Genomic DNA, 18,108 nt, shown 5'->3' with positions numbered 1-18,108 from the left:
ACAGGTGTCATAGTCAGAGCCTAGGTGGAGGTTTCGATCCAGGTGGGAGGCACCTGGGAGGAGGGGTTCCATGTGTCGGGAATAGGAGCTTAGGGAGATGTGGTGATCCAGGTGGGAGGCACTTGGGAGGAGGGGTTCCAGGTGTCGGAGCAGGAGCCTAGGGGGATGTGGTGATCCAGGTTCCGGTGGCAGAAACCTAACCGAAGCTGTTCCAGGAGCCGGCAGCAGAAGCCGAAACAAAGTGGTTCCAGGTGTTGGGAATAGGAGCCTAGGGGGATGCAGTGATCCAGGTGGGAGGCAACTGGGAGGAGATGTTTCCGGGTGTCGAAAGGAGCCTATGGAGATGCGTTGATCGAGGGGGGGTGCACCTGGGAAGAGGGGTTTCAGGTGTCGGAGTAGGAGCCTAGGGGGATGTGGTGATCCAGGTGCCGGCAGCAGGAGCCTAACAGAAGTGGTTCCAGCCTGTTTATGGCAGCAAATTATTGGCACTGTGAGCTGGGAGGAGTTGGTTACAGTCTTTAGGGGCATACACACATAGAGATGTTTTCTAAGCAATTTTGCTAAGCTATTTAGGGTAGGCGATTTCCTGGAGTCCAGATTTCCCATGGAGATCACATAGGGCTATTTCACATGCTCCGGCTCCTGCCGGGCGGCGAAACACCGCACAAATGTGTCCATTCACATGGGATGGCAACGGCCCAGCCACCCGGTTGCAGCTGGATCCCACCACTGCCGGGCTGTGGCCATCCCCACCATTGTAAACTGCTGTGTGCGGCACGGCTTCCTGGGCGTGTGGGGTTTCGCTGCCCGGCCGGAGCGTGTGAAATAGCCCATACACATACAAAGATTTGTGCTAAGCGATTTTGCTTAATCAAATAAAAAGGCCAGGTAGTGGTTCAGAATGAGAGATTGCGATCAGTAGCTCTTATTCCGTACACACACAGATTTTCACTCACTTGCTAAGCAATTTAACTAGATTTTGAGTGCATGCACTGACTTAATTTGCAGGAGATAATTAATCTCTTGGGGCATACACACAGAGAGATCTGTGCTTACTCCCTAAGCAATCTAGTCAGATTGCTTAGAAAATAGCTCCTAGAGATTGTATCTCATGATCAATTGAGAGATTTTGTGCTGAGTGGCAGATTTATTAAGCTCGTTGAAGTGATAAAGTGTCTGGTTTTTTTATCACCGGCCAATCAGCTCCTAACTGTGAAGTTACAGGCTTGGTTTGAAAAAAATGACGTGTAGCTGATTGGCCAATGATAAAAACCAGACACTATCACATCACCGAGCTTAATAAATCTACCCCTAAGTCCTGACCCACAGGAGTTTACAATCTGACTAGTCGTAGGATGTCACAAACTACACTGAGACAAACTGTACGAAATACTGACCTACATTTACATGCAATAATGTGTTACCAGAAATCTATCACTATGCATCGGATTACCAGACTGTGGGTAGAATAGAAATACATAAAAATGCCAGTAATCCTCGCTCAGCCAAAGCAGACATGGAAAAACACTGTCAGCAACTATATCCGTAGTGCCGCGAGGAGAGCAAACGTATGCCACCAAGACCACGTGCACCACAGACACAGCTCTCAGGGAGCGAATGAGAAATTAATCTGAATTTAGGCAATGCTGCCTGGTTAACAGCTAGGAGATCATTACTTTTAAATAACTGGATTCAAAACACAAGCAGGAATGTTTAATCCAAGTGATAACTGGTGAGGGATCTAGGAGAAAACACGAGCCTGAAACTCACTGGCATGGCGCAGGCCTCACAGCTAGCCGCTACACAAACAGTGCAAGCACCTTTGGTGGCACATTCCCAGATGGAGCATTTTCCCAATACACTGACTCAAAGCAGCAGAGGGGCAGAAATCCTGAGGGCTCTGCCAGTGTGCTGGTAAGGGATGCGGTCATCTATTAGAATGAACTTAGGTCTACAGTCATTAGGTCGACCCCACTAGGTCGACATGGGCCAAGGTCGAATTTGCATAAAGGTCGACATGGGCCAAGGTCGAATTTGCATAAAGGTCGACATGAGGAAGGTCGACTGGTCATAAGGTCGACATGGGTTTTTCACTGTTTTTTGAGCCGACATGTGCCGACAGGCGGTATTTCATGCCCTACCATCCACTAGGGCGTGGTGGGAGAATAAAATAGTGTGCCGAGAGCAGCGAGGCACCGTGCCTGAAGCATTGCGAGCGAAGCGAGGGTCCGATTCTCATTGCCAACTGTGTCGACATTCGGATAAAAAAACAGTGAAAAACCCATGTCGACCTTATGACCAGTCGACCTTCCTCATGTCGACCTTTATGCAAATTCGACCTTAAGTCATGTCGACCTTGGCCCATGTCGACCTTAAGTCAGGTCGACCTTCCTAGTGGGGTCGACCTAATTACTGTAGACCTAAGTTCATTCTGACAGATGTCCCGATTCCGCTGGTAACTAGGGGCACCATGTAACACACTCAGAACTTGCCCATTTTCTGCGGGGTCATGACCCATTAGGTCGACGGTCAAATAGTCAATACATGAAAACGCTATCCGTGCATTAGGTAGACACAAGAAAAATGTCGACATGGGAAAAGGTTGACGTGAGTTTTGCTGGTTTTACAGTCTATGTCAACTTAGGTCGACATGGACCCCATACAAGTGTGCTACACTCCCTCCAAGCCCACTGGGATGCTGAAGTATAAACAAGTCCGTTTAAAAAAACAAAACATGAAAACATATGCCAACCTAATGATGGCATACCAGTCTGCAGGGAGCTACTGGCAGTGGGTGCATAGAAGAGCAGAGCTGCGCAACGCCGTATCTAAGGGGAACACACTCTCCTCCACCATGTAATGTAAGCGTAATGCCCTTTATTTGTTGTGCACACATCTAGTGTATGATACTATGAAGCAAGAAGGGGTTAAGGGCCGTCACAATAGGTTGCTAAGGCCATACACTGCAGGCATCACATAACAACTTGTATACACACCTAGCATTTAACCGACGGCATACTATCACCATGTAATTTCCAGCCACACCTAGGGGCTGCTATGGAAACGAAACTGCGCCACTAAACCGTCGCCTGTTTAGTTAAGAGGTGGCTGTACTTCAACTATCTCCAGGTCTGATCACAAAGACTGCGAGGAGGGGTTAACCTGCCTCCTTTGTTCTAGCCAAACTTCCCTGGGACAATGTCAGAGGCAGTGTCCTCATGGGGTATATGGTAGGGAAAGGGTACCCCCAAAAGCTTGAGCACACAATAAGGCACGAAACCTGTTCATATATACACACACACACACACACACCTATATATGTACATTGAAGGTAGCACTCAGACGTATTTCAGAATAAAGTGCAAAGGTGCACTTTATTCTGAAAAACATCTGAGTGCCGCCTTCAATGTACATATATTCTGGCTGGAGTGAGATCTTATCCTAGGAAGTCACTGGGGGCAAGCAAGCAAGCAAGGTGGTTAACCCAGTGAGTGCCGGTTTTTGAGATAAATATATACCTATTTTACACCAATCTGGTGCTGTAGTTAAAGCATTACATTCATACTGTCCTTATGGAGACTACACATGTAGCAATTTAGGGGCTACTACATCGCTTAGAAAATGCCCCTACATTTTTCCGTATGCAGGGGCCATAGTGATAGCAGTGCACTGGCTGGCGAATATTATCCAGGACACTGGATATTAATCTGTCGGGGCCAGAGTTCTCATCGGACTGGCCCTGACCGATTGCTCAGCACACAGCGCTGTGTGGTGAGTGATCTTGCATTGGTCAGAATGCTCAGCAAATGTCTAAGTGCCTAGGCCCCTTTAAAAAAATAGAAGAGACCGGCACACCACTTCTTTATATTTTGAAGTGGTGTGCCGGTCTCTAAGCAACATACATACACACGGGAAGTTGGAAAGTGACTGTATGCGCCACTAATTAACCATTTTACTGCATTACAAAACTTCAAGTCTAATGAAATAATGGACTTGTTAAAAGGCCCCTAAACGTGATGATCAGGTCATCTGTAATAACACCCTGATAGGATGGGCAGTGTCATAGTACCCCTCTGTCCCTGGCTATAGCAGCCCCATCTAGGTATGTCACTGACACATGGGTGTGTAAATGTGAGATACAGTGAATTCACAGGGGACGGCTGCTTTCCACCATACCCATCTGTAATATGAAACGGTTACCGTGACACGACCAGCGCATGTGTCCTGACGTCACAGTATCCATCACCATAATCCTACTATAAAAATGATAGAGCCCTGACCTGTACCACACCCCCAGGTAGTCTGATTGGATGGAAAATTGTGTCGGTATGTGCAAGGGTGAGAGATTGGGGCCACACTGACAGGAGCCAGGCACCTACCTTGCAGCAAAGCTCCGTTCTTCTTGAAAAAGCTGCTTCCAGGCCACAGGGGTGGAACTGATGTGCTGCAGACAGAGAGAAACCATGTATCAGACAATGTATCACATAACAAGCTGCCAGAATACCGAGCTGGCCACATAGTCACAGGCGCAGACCCCCCCCCCAATCCTTCTCTATACCTGCCACAGAGTGGGTGCCTGTCCTACATCAGGGACTCTATCCATGATCTGTCTGTCCCTACAAGAGTCCCTATAGAGTGTTTCCATGCGCCATTCATCTGGATCACTATACAGTCTTTTACATGTGTTTCTACACAGATTCATTTCATGTGACATCAGCCACTTATTTCCCCTGGATAATGTCCGCATTGTCCCCATATGACTTTGTACCATACATGGAGACAGTACGGCATCTGAAGTCTGATGAGGAACTGACTATTCCTTGATATAATTCCATATAATACAGGTTATTACCCTATTACTGAAGACATTCCATGGCTTACAGATGAGGCGTGCGTACAGGCCTGCAGCAGCACGAGTCACATGGGCCCCTGCCCCCCTCCCAACCATACTTCAGGCAAATTAAGAAGCGATTTGTGGCCGGCAGATCATTCACAGAAGAGCTCTTCACATCTCTGCCGCTCATTCATCTCATCTTCCCGGCCAACAAAGGAAATCTCAACACACACACACACAGAGCTGGGACTTGTGTATAACCAGGCCTCTGCCGGTACCCTCAATACTCATCCCAACACTGCAAGACCATTCACAGAATATATAGCTCCATATAACAAGAAATGTACAGACAGAGTAAACTGACACACTCACAATGTCACTGAGAAGGGAAGGATTTCTGCTGAAGACATTAATATGTGCAACACATTTATTCCCTCAGACTGCACTGTCCAGCTGATTAATTCACTTTGTACAAGTGGCTCCTAATGACTGGATAGGCTGCCCTCTCAGTGAGGTCACTGGCTCCTAGTGACTGGATAGGCTGCATGTTCAGTGACCGGATAGGCTGCACACTCAGGTGATGTCACTGGCTATTAGCGACTGGATAGTCTGCATTCATAGTGAGACATAATTGGCTAATGGATAGGCTGCACTTAGTGATGTCACTGGCTCCTAGTGACTGGAAATGCTGCATTTTCAGTGACCGGATAGTTTGCCCTCAGTGATGTCACTGGCACCTAGTGACCGGATTGGCTGCCCTCTCAAGATGTTACTGGCACCTAGTGATTGGAAATGCTGCACTCTCAGGTGAAGTCACTGCTAGTGACTGGGTACGCTGTATTTAATGATGTGACTGGATAGGCTGCAATCTCAGTGATGCCAATCGTTCCCAGTGACTGGATAGGCTGCACTCAGTGATGTTATTGGCTCCCAGTGACTGGATATTCTGAAAGCAGAATGCAGCTTGTGTTTATAGAGGTCTCCCTCGAAGGCAAGTAAGGCTTTTGCAGCAAATCACTAATGAGGCCATTTAAGTAAACAATGTGAGCTCTGGAATCTTTGCCTGTGCAGCTGGAGTGGGCCCATAAAGGGCTATAGAACAATAGGGTGAGCTAGTCTGGGGTCTTATAATTAAGCCTAGATCTATAGACGACCTGTCAGTGCCCGGCAAGGACCATCACCTCTTGAAGGCGGGGCCTTTCATGAACCCTGGTGCTCAGGAAAAAGGTACGGAGACCACCACATATACATGACCGCTTTACTGTACCAGAGAAATATGTCTTACTTATGTCTAACTGGGCACGGATTCTAGAAAGAGACCCCTCACCCCGATGAATGCTGCCTCGTACGTAATTCATTGCTATTTGATGCCAGCTACTGTCTGTGCTCCTCAGCAATGCTGTATAGCATTAGGCAGAGTGGTTTCATCTCATTGCATAGCTGGATATAGAAGGTGCAGAGAACAAGAGACTGAAATCAAATATTTATAAGGGAAGTGAGCTGCACACAGGATTGCGGCTCTGTGTGTAACCGTGGGAGAACAAGAGAACTAGAGGCAACATCTTATCTGATTGATAGAAAGATCAAACTAAAAAAAAAGCCATTTACATTTAACCTGTACCTTGAAATGGGACCCAGACTTTGTGTAGACATGCATTTGGTCGACTTGCCACAAAAGCGTGAATAAACCCATTTAGACCTTCTCATGTGTCAACTGTTTGTGTCTGCATTGTTCCTATGTTGACCTTTTGTGGGTGATCCTATGACCCATGCCCTGAGGATCTGTATGCCTTTCTGTTCCCTACTCTCTGTGATGGGGATGCTATATGACACACACATAGACCCATGGCTGCCCACGTGTTACCTGTACCCCTAATGTTTGACAATCAGTGCAGTAGTAATAAATAGACCGCACATAACACAGAATTGTACATCCAGAACAGTACAATGTATGACTAACATAAGCTATATAATAGAGCACACACATGCTTTGGCTACACCACTAGTTCCTGACAGTCCAGGCTGTATGGAGACCAATGACGGGTCTATAATGGGTGTAGGGTGCCCCTGTGCCCATCTCCTCAGTATTACTTATATGGAGCCCAGCGTCAGCAGCACTGCATTAATCACCAGCATCTGACACTTTCCCATGCTCAGCGCTAGAGACTACCGGCTTGTGGCAGTTACAGATGGATGGACACAGCCCCCCTTCTCCTCTAAAAACCCCTTTTACACAGCCGAAAAATCCGGGTCAGCGGTGGGTCAGACCCAGATCTTCGGTGGTGTAAATGGGGTCAAGCTGTGTCCATTTACACGGGTCCTCTACTTAGGTCCTGACCTGGGTAGAACACGGTTAGGACCCGTTTAGAGGCCGGTGTAAATGGTCCCGCTGCGGGTTGAGGCACAGCATGCAGCGCTAGGGAAGCTGTCCCCAGCTGCTGCGGGGGAGAGGGGTGTCTGCGGCTGCTGAGGGGGGAGACGGAGGGTATGCTCGCTGCTGCTGTAACTCCCCCCTGCAGCTGCGGGGTCAGGAGCGGAGGCAGCGGGAATAAGCAGTGCAGGTGGGCAGTGGACATCATCACCTGTAGCATCACATCACCCCCCCCCCCCCCAGCATGGGGTCCGGCAGTGCAGGCGGTCCATCCAGCGTATGGGAAGTGGCCGGCGGGGGCCTTCCAGCGTATTGTAAATTAACCGGTGAGTGTCCCTGCGGCGGCTAGGAACTGCCGCTACTAGTTCCCATCCGCTGCAGGGACCCCGCGGGTTACTTCCCATACACTGGAGGGACCCCACTGGCAACTTCCTATACGCTGGATGGATCCCCTGCCCGCCTGCACTGCTGGACCCTGCTGCCTGGAGGCTGGACCCCGCGCTGGGAGGGGGGGGGGGGGGGTCGGTGATGATGTGATGCTACAGGTGATGATGTCCCCTGCCTACCTGCACTGCTTATTTCCGCTGCCTCCACTCTCAACCCCCTCGGCTGCAGGGGGGAGTTACAGCAGCGAGCATCCCCTCAGTAGCCTGACAGCTCGCCCCCCACCTGGCCCCGCTGCCTGGAGGCTGGACCCCGCACTGGGTTGGGGAAATTATGTAATGCTTCAGGTGGGTGATGATGTGCAGGTGTGTGTGAGTGAGATTTGATGCTGCAGGGGAGGGGGGGGGGGGGGGGGGGTGATAATGGGCAGAGGGGTGATGATGTGCTGCTGCAGCCCATTTGTAATGACAAGGCAGGGTTGATCCAGATCCAGTGTAAATGGTGCAGACCCTGGTCTGACCCAGGTCGAATTGCTGTGTAAATGGGGTAGGAAGCAGGGTCCGACCCTGGAAACACCCGTGTTCAAAGACCAGGGTTTTTAGTGTATAAAGGGTAGAACACTCCCCTGAAGTATACCCATGGTTGGTATAAACAATAACATTTACTACCAATACACCTGTAAGTAGATGAGCATCAACCAAAAGGCTTAAGTGCAAATAAAGGAGCAGACCTATTCACAAGAAAGTGATTTAGGGCTGACTGTGGCTTCCCGCAGCGCTTATATATCAGGGTCTCTGCACCCGCCCGATGCAGTCATTAAACAGAGCGGTGTTTATGCTGCAGCTGCCAATCACCTGATCAGCAAAGTCCAGGATCTGGGCGTTTCGTTCCCTTCATTCAACACGATTGTCAAAACAAGGGGAGCAGTGTGTGTAGTGACAGCAAATATTACAATTATGGCGTTGCTTAGCGACAGTCAACAATGCAGCCTGTGAGACAGAAGCGCCACAGGCCATCCACCACTCTGGGAAACAGTGCTTTCAAGGTAAGCACTGCGGCGGAGACCAGCAAACGCACAGAGGATGACAGGAAGATGCTGGCTGCTGCACAGAATGGCAGACTTCTGTCTTGTGTGTGTTTTATGTTAGATTTCCCCTGGCGGGCAGAGGAGTGTCGGAGGCTGCCATCGTGGTCCTTGTACATGCTACCCAAGTCCTCATTAGAAAAATGATAAGAGTCTTCCCTTATTTCTAGCATGAATGGGCTGTTTCTTTTGATCTTTGTACCCCACATACAGGCTGTGACCCCTAGGCTAACTCTGAAGTACGGAATATTGTGACATATGGAATTTCTATGGAGCGTGACAGACTGTGACACCTCTGCTGTCTGATAGCTCCGTGTACACACACACTTCATGCACAACACTCTTCAGGCTGTGTGTATAGACTTGGATCTCATTATGGTATGCAAATATTACAAGCCACAGAGACCACCGATATCCATAATACTTCCCAATCCAAGCATTTCAGAAATAGGAGACGTCATTGTAAGCATAACATGCAATACAGGCTAACTGCCCAGCCTTAATCTACTACCTAGTGACTGGGTAAGTCTGCACCCTCAGTGATGTCACTGGCTCCTATTGACTGGATAGGCTGCACCCTCAGTGATGTCACTGGCTCCTAGTGACTGAATTGGCTGCACTCAGGGATGTTGCTGGTGCCTAGTGACTGAATTGGCTGCACTCTCAGTGAAGTCACTGGCTCCTAGTGACTGGGTAGGCTACACTCTCAGTGATGTCACTAGTGACTGGATAGGCTGCACTCTCAGTGAAGTCACCAGCTCCTAGTGACTTACCAGGCTGCACTCCCAGTGACAGCATTGGCTCCTAGTAAAACCACTGGTTGTATTATATGTATTGGTTTAGCTCATGAGTACATGATGTAGCTGGTCTCTGCACCTCTGTCCTGGGTAGCATCGAACCCTGCTTCCTATATAAGCACCACTCTGTGCCTCTGTCCCAGGTAGCACCAAATAGCACTATACAATGGAGGCTTCAGAGCAAGAATAGCAGAGGCGCAGTATCTGCATACATACTGAGCGTACAATAGATGCTGCAGAGTCGGAATAGCAGAGATACAGGCTCTGCACATCCAATAGAAGCTGCAGAGTTGGAATAGCAGAGGAGCAGGCTCCACACTCACACTGTGCACACAATGGACGCAGTGTTACAGATGAAGACAGGGTTTGGAAATGTATTCACCGCACTTATAACAAAGTCATTACTGGTAGGGATGATGAGATGCAGCGTGTATAACCAGATAACATGGTGTGTGCAACAGCTAACGGTAGAATTATCTGGCTCCAAGCAAACCACAATACAAACAATGCTATACTGCAGGAAAACAGGAGCACTACAAGTCCCAGTATTCTACATGTGCACTTTAAAAATAGGAATTTAATACCTACCGGTAATTCCTTTTCACGTAGTCCTAATAGGATACTGGGAATCGTCTTAAGACATTGGGTATTAGAGGGTATCCACAGGAGACAGGCACACCTATAACTTTGAACTGGGTGTACTGGCTCCTCCCCTCTGATTCCCCACCCACGAACCAGTTAAGGTAAAACTGCGGGTTTGTTCTCAATTCCGCTCTGTCCTCATGAAAACTCAAGTAGGGGCTTTTACAGTACAGAGCCCCTAACTCAGACTCTACGAACAGAGGCCAACGCCAAAAGCACCACCATTTTCCAGGTGAGGTACTTTAATTCCACAGTTGATAGCGGTTCAAACCAGGAGGACTGCAGGAAAGTCAGGTCCACATCCAGACTCCACAGCGGCGTAGGCGGGATAAAAAGGAGGCTGAATATGAAGCACTCCTTGGAGAAAGGTCTGCACTTCCGGTAAACCAGCCAATTTCTTCTGGAAGAAGACTGATAAGGCCGAAATCTGAACCTTTAGAGATCCTAAGCGTAGTCCCAAATCCAAACCCGCCTGCAGAAAACTCAGGAATCTGCTCAGATTAAATTCTGCTGGCGGAAAACATTTTCCTCTCACCAACCTACATATTTCCTCCAAATATGGTGGTAGTGGGTTGCGGTCACTGGTTTCCTTGCCTGAATCATTGTGGATATGACAGACGTGTGAAGGCCCTTAAACGAAGCCGCCCTAAGTCCTGGTCGACGCAGGGACCTAGAGTGAGCAGATTGCTTCTGAGGTGTAGACGCCAAGGCTCTTCCACCAACAGGCTCTGAAGATCCGCAAACCACGCCCTTCTTGGCCAATCTGGTGCCACTAGAATGGCCTCCACTCCCTGACTTCGTATTCTTTTGAGTACCCTTGTCAGCAGTGGAAGAGGCAGGAACAAGTAAACCAGGGTAAACGACCACCGCATTGTCAGAGCATCTATGGCCACTGCCTGGGGATCCCTGGTTCCAGAGAAGTATCTGGTGACCTTGTGATTGAACTTGGACGCCATCAGGTATATTTTCGGACAACCCCATCGCTCCACAATGGACGCAAATACTTGGGATTCAGGCTCCACTCCCCAGGGTGGAGGGCGTGGCGACTGAGAAAGTCCACCTCCCAGTTGTCCACTCCCGGGATAAAGAAGGCTGATAGCGCCATCACATGCATCTCTGCCCAAGACAGGATCTTGGAAGCCTCCCTCATGCAGGACCTGCTCTTTGTGCCGCCCTGGCGATTGACATTTGCCACTGTCGTCACATTGTCGGACTGCACCTGAACCGCTTGACCTTGAAGGAGCGATTGAGCCTGCAGGATCGCATAGTACACAGCTCTCAACTCCAGGACATTTATGTGGAGCTTCGACTCACATTGTCCATCGGCCCTGAGTCACCGCTCCGCATCCTAACAGACTTGAGTCCGTTGTTAGGAGGATCCAATCCTGAATCCCGAATCTCCTTCCCGCGAGCAGGTTTGGAGCATGTGTCCACCACAGGAGCGATTGTCGGGTCTGATGTGACAGGAATATGTTCTTGTGCATCAGAAGATGCGACCCCGACCACCTATACAGCAAATCCAGTTGGAACACTCTGGTATGAAATATGGAACATAGTCATTATCATCATCTCCTGCCAGAGAATCAACATCAGAATCAGGCAACATGGCGGCCGCAGCACGCTTGCGTGACTGGCCCGGCGTGGGTGTAATATTATCCACCCTTGCAGACAGAATCGAAAGGTCCTGCTGCACCTGTTTGGTATGCACACTATTTGCAGCCAATTGAGGCGACACTGTCTGCTCAGGCTTTTGACAATTCTGATGGGGTGATATACCAAGCTGTGGAGACATGCATTGTTCACAGGTAATCTGTGAAGTGGACCAAGGCACAAACTTAGTGCTGCAAATGACACAGGTTATTTTTCTCACCATTGCTGGAGAATATAACCTTCCCACAACACACAATTAAGCACAGAGAAAATAGGATTTTGGGTACCGACCAGTAAATCCTTTTCTCATAGTCCATATGGGATACTGGGTTCACTACTATGTAGTATATAGTTCCTCCGCAGGAGAGACAGGCACATTAAAACTTTCAGTGTGGGTGCACTGGTTCCTCCCCTCTATCTCCCTCCACTAGTCAGTTAATGAAAAACTGTGCCGAAGGAGAGCTATGTGAGGAGGTATGTGAACAAACAATGTGGTGAGATTCTCACAGCACACCCAAACCAAACATAAAAAATAAGAAAAGAGGTGAATCATAACTTCTGATGTCACCAATAACTGTTGAAGAAAGTCAAAATTGACAACAAGCCCTAACATTGCCAGGAACAGTGTCTTACAGCAGGAATGCCGCACAGAGGCGGGCTCCCAGTATACCATATGGACTACGAGAAAAGGATTTACCTGTAGGTACCCAAAATCCTATTTTCTCTACCGTCCAATGGGATACTGGGTTTACTACTATGGGGAGGTCCCAAAGCTACCAGAATAGGCGGGTATGTGCGGAGTCTGCTGTTGAACCGCTTGTCCGAACTGGGAATCCTCCCTGGCCAGGGTGTCAAATCTTACAAATGTGTGATGACCCGACCATGTTGCGGCCCTGCAAAGCTGCAGGGCCGAGATCCCACGGGCAGCCGCCCAAATAGTCCCTACTGATCTGGTTGAATGAGCCTTCAACGATGGTGGAAGGGATAAACCAGCTTTCGCATATGCCTATTGGATCGTGCAGCGTATCCAATGTGCTATAGTCCGCGTAGAAGCAGGAGAGCCCTTCTTCTGCGTGTCGTAAAGCACAAAGAGACTATCCGTCTTTTGGATTCTAGCCGTGCGCTTGACATACACTCAGAGTGTGAACCACATCTAAGGAAGGAGGTATATCCGGATGTGCCGAGCTTGAAGGGACCACAATAGGTTGGTTGAGGTGGAACTCCAGAGTTCTGCTCGATCCTCATGAAACACCAGATAACGGCTTTTACGTGACAATGCTCCAACCTCAGATACCCGCCTGGCCGAAGCGAAGGCCAGCAGGTCAACAGTCTTCCATGTCAGATGTTTTAAATCCGACTACTCCAACGGATCAAACCAAGAGGACTGCAGATAGGTTAGAACCACGTCCAAGTCCCAAGGCGCAGTGAGTGGTACAAAAGAGGCCTGCAACTTAACCCTTCTGACTTCCCACAAAGCAGCAATGCTGTGAAGTCAACAACCAAAACAATAAAAGATATTAAACTGAAGACAAACTCGCTGGAGCTCCAGCAGTGTGCATCCTCTCCTGAGGGCACATTTTTCTAAACTGGTTCGTGGGTGGGGAATCAGAGGGGAGGAGCCAGTACACCCAGTTCAAAGTTATAGGTGTGCCTGTCTCCTGTGGATACCCTCTAATACCCAATGTCTTAAGACGATTCCCAGTATCCCATAGGACGTTAGTGAAACTTAATTAGTAAAGGCTCTGGGTTCATCTGAAACCATCCAGGAATAATAAAAAAAGAGAGGAATGCACGACTCGGGATAGCCCAGACTCTGGTGGTAATGCGTCAGCATAACACAAAACAAAGCATAACACAAACACAACCCCAGTGCAGTGGGAACAAGTTGTGTTCTATTGTATGTGACATTGTCACTTGCTAAACTGCTGTCCAGTTCTCATGTCTCTACTCCAGTAATTACTCACAGGAAGTTTCTTGTGCAGAGGAAAAATAAATCCCCAAAGCTAGTGTCTTTGGCCAATGCGTACACTACAGGTACAAGGTGACTGACCTTATAAAACTCAGGGACATATTCTGAGTAGGACTCAAAGACAATGTTAATCATCTCACGGTGTAAGCATACAAGGATGCCGGATGAGGAACGTATGGGGCGGTGACTGGGAAGTGCAGAGACATTCCATCGTTCAGGTGGGTTACAGATGTGTCGCAGGCATAGAGCATGAGGAGTGACAAATGTGGCACTTGGGGGGGGGGGGTGATTACAGTTGCTGCAGCATTTACACACCGGTTACAGCTTCCAATATGCCCATTTCACGGCCAGGTGGATTCCGCTGTGCAAATCTTTCCAGAACCAACTGAATTCCCCCCATAAGTTGTGTACATTGGATGCCATCTCGCACCTACAACCACTATGCCAAGAACTGTCTGCAAAAGCTCCTGTACATTCAGACACACGCTTGTGCGCCAATGCAGCAAGAAGAGGGTCACAGCAGTGTGCGACACAACCAAGCCGCCTATTTGGGTTACTAATGAGTTATCAGACTGTATGGACATGACACGTATACATTAAGTGGCCCATCCCGTAGGTCAGAGTGTGTGGTGGGAGAGGCCAGGCACTGCCGTCTGGACACATGGTACGTATTATCTTACATTACTGGTATGTGTCTCTATGGAGACCTGAGGGAACACTCTTCTAAGCGCCCTCCCTCCTCAGACTAAGGAACCATTTATGTGCAAGCTAAATGGGGGCAGTGTCCCAGAGCAGGATTAACCCCATAAGAGCTGGAGAGAGAGTTTTACATGGCATGGAACAAAACTCAGAAGAGGGGACTGCTATGGTCTAAGGATTTATTCACGTGATCAATAAACCCTGGTTATTGCAAGACCCCGGATAAGTTGTGGCTCCAGTCCATCCAGGTGATAGTTACTATAGGTGACCGAGTGAAATGAACAGTGGCCTCTGACCGGATAGCTACTGTGGCCCATCATCTCTCAGTACCCATAGCATTCCAACACACAGAGACACACACACACACACACACACACACACACACACAAGCATGATAAATCTGATGAGACTTGTAGTTCCACAGCTGCAGGAGATACGCTATGGTGATTCCCTTCTAGGTCAGACTGGATCCCCATGTGATACAGATTCTTTACTTATAATGTTCTGGCCCAATATCCCCACTGTATGGAGTGCGCTTCTCGCAGCCCCCAAGCAGTTAAAAGTCTTCCCCAGGCAGAGGTCACTACGCAGGCAGACACTTCAAGAACTCCACAGGACACTCATCTCCCACTTCAATCTCCAAACGGGATTGTTTCACAGACTCGAGCAAAAAGCGGAACAAAAGCAAGGAGCTTTACAATGCGATAATCTCATTTCCAATCCTTGTGCCCATTGCCTGTCATTTTAGCCCTGAAATTGCAATCCTCTTTCAGTAAATCACAGTGCTAATTGGTGCCAGCAAAGCAGCGTTCCCCAGCATCACATTGGCCTGTCCGTCCTCGCAAAGCACGAATCAGGCCGATGTACACACAGAGAGGGGTAACCATCCACTTACTAGATCGCCCCCCCCCCCCACACACACATGTCCTGAATGAGAGGGGCGTGGCCTAAAACCTGCCAGGGCGGAACTTCAAAACAATAACAATGTATTTCTGTCTCTGTATGCAGGGTTTACCAACACATGACATCTCCTTATCACTGCCCTGGATTTACAGGCCATTCTCAAATGATTACTAGTAATTTATATAACGCACACATTCTGCAGCGCTGTAGAGAGCATTCACTCTAGTGGAGCTTATAGTCTATAATCAGGCCACCATCTGTATCCAAACACAGAGATACACAATACACTAAGTATATTACTCAATATGGTGCATCTATGGCTCTGGGATACTATGTGAAAACAGATGCAGTATTTAGGAACACCGCCATCTAGAGGCCACATTTACACGAAAAACTTTAATAATTTTCACTGCAACATATAGATGAGGGAAACGTCCGGTTATACGCACTATGGGGGGGAATCCAAGTGCCCTCTGGCCGCCTGACAGGATCTTCAGGTGTTCTGTGCACACCCTCCTGAGGTTCCCATAACCAAAGAAGGGCACTGCCATCTGCCTACTTCTACAACAACTGAACCTGTATTTTCTACAAAGAAGAATAACTACAATATAACAACACATCGGACCACATGGGTCTTCCACAGACCGCCGGCTTACACCCATGTGCAGAGCGGCATAGTCTGTACTGCACAGCAATCTGCAGCCGGGGCTATTTCTCTAGTTGCTGCTGTGCAGATTTAAGCTTTCAGCATTCAGATGCATACCTGCATTACTGAGCGCTCGCATGGAAATGATCATCTGCTGATTATCTAATACTTTTCATCTTGAGTGTCGCCACCTAAATGTCACTATCTGATGGGATGGTTCAGCGCTTGATGTGAACAAGCCCCACTGTAATAGCCATTTTTCACTAGCAGAAATAACCTGGTGATTTCAGTGGGGACGTGCACCTACCCGGGTTTTCTGCTAGTGGAAATGCTCCCATATCAAATGTCCCGGTTTGGATTCCCCTGCAATCAAACTGAGATAATGATTAGGGTTGGACCCGGTTTGCACCTGGGCTCAGGGGTACTGGAAATGCTCCCAATTTGATGCTCGGTATATTTGAAAAACAGAGCTGATTGGAGCTTCTGGGACATTGTTATGTGCATTTGGTACATGTTTATGTGCACTTTCTACATGTCTAGGTACACCAATGGCTCCGGCATACTGCAATCAGTTTTTCAAAAGTGCATTCACACACGACATGTAAAACGTTTGAAAAAAAGTTTCATATTGAATATTTGGGACTAAAATAAAAAGTAGAAACTTTTTCAAATAAATATTTGTGGTCTCTTCTTTAATCAGGAAATGTTTTCTTTAATGGTGTCCCTGTTTTGTGGCCTCCCCCTTGGTAAAGCCCTTTGAAAGGTCTTTTTTATGCAATCTATAGGAAAAAACAGGCCCTACCCGGGTAGTCTAAATAGGGCTGATCCAGAAATTTAGTGGGTAGCACTGTAGTAGAATGGTCTCATAAATCCAGGTCCAACCTGGTATCGATCCGGGTACACATTACCTGGTCTGACCCAGGTTGTTAGTGGAAAAGGGGTATGAGACATCTGGTCTAATCGGCCTATAAACTGTGGGGTAAGAAAGGCGTCTACAGGAGTCCCATAACCAGGACTAACCACTCTGTACATCATTAATAACCAGGACTAACCGTTCTATACATCATACATAACCAGGACTAACCGCTCTATACATCATACATAACCAGGACTAACCGCTCTATACATCTTGTAGCACTGCAGAGCAGGTCATGTGTGGTCTTACTGCTACAGGTTAAGTTTCATTACACTATGATCTGCACAATGAAGACATAAAACTAAACTGTATATTATCTGTTACCGGTATCAGGTAGGAAACACTTGTGTAATATGTTTCACTAACCGATGGTGAACTACAAGTGCCAGCACATAAATCCAGCTTCTGGCAGTGTAGGGATGACTGGAGCCCCCAGTACAGGGTGACCCGGTGCTACATGACAAAGATAGGTACATCTCTGGGGGAGGGAACTGGTGCAGGTACTAGATCTGTGCCAGGCTTCTGCGAGTCAAATGTTCCCTCCCTGAAGCCATCTGACCTCGAGTTGTCATTTGGGATATTTCACGAGACAGCAGACAAATGCAGGTAGCTGTCTCCCGAGGAAAAAGGCTGGGAGCCAACTAGAGTCGCTGCGTGGGGTTACTGGTTGCCATGGCAACTGTGCGGCTATACGTGATAATGGTCTGTTCTTTTGCCAGGCAACTAACAGCCTGGTGATGTAACGGCACCTGTCTCCGCTATGCGTTGCCATGACGATGCTCCAGTTGCCATGGTTGCCATCACGCTAATCGCCTTGCGAGGGCAGACTTACGGCAGTCTTCCCCCTAAAGCCCAGCTGTTCATCCCATCCCTCACTAAGGATGGATTGTCTGGGCATGTGATGGAATGTTCTCCGCATAGACGTAGAGAAACTTCATTAAACCCGCTTTAAATTATAAAAAAAAAAAAAAAAAAAAACAGAACAGATGTAAGAGCGCTTCGTCTCGCAGAGCATCCATCAGGCTTGCAGAACAAATGCAAAGCAGTGCCAGGTGGATCATATCTGCCCTGCCGCGGATCATTGGCATCAGGTACATCCGTCCAAGGTTGTGTTGCCAACTACAGACTGATTTTTATAGGGCAACTTCCGTCCCCCTCAATAAACCACATCGGGTTTTAAAATGCGTGTATATTAATAAGAATATATACATAC

At 48.1% G+C, this 18,108-nt stretch overlaps 1 protein-coding gene across 8 annotated transcripts in view; it reads right to left on the bottom strand.

Annotated features, from left to right (window-relative positions):
• The window catches only part of FOXN3 (forkhead box N3), a 92,711-nt gene that overhangs the window by 27,981 nt on the left and 46,622 nt on the right, over positions 1 to 18,108 (bottom strand). For all 8 annotated transcript variants that reach the window (XM_083166463.1, XM_083166457.1, XM_083166464.1 and 5 more), the window contains exon 4: positions 4,380 to 4,444. In XM_083166463.1, the coding sequence (XP_083022589.1) occupies positions 4,380 to 4,444 (65 nt within the window). The remainder of the gene's footprint in view (positions 1 to 4,379; positions 4,445 to 18,108) is intronic.

The sequence above is a fragment of the Crinia signifera genome, chromosome 12 (genome assembly GCF_055691185.1).
Source record: "Crinia signifera chromosome 12, ASM5569118v1, whole genome shotgun sequence".
Classification (NCBI taxonomy): Eukaryota; Metazoa; Chordata; class Amphibia; order Anura; family Myobatrachidae; genus Crinia; species Crinia signifera.
This window is presented reverse-complemented; position numbering and strand designations above follow the sequence as displayed.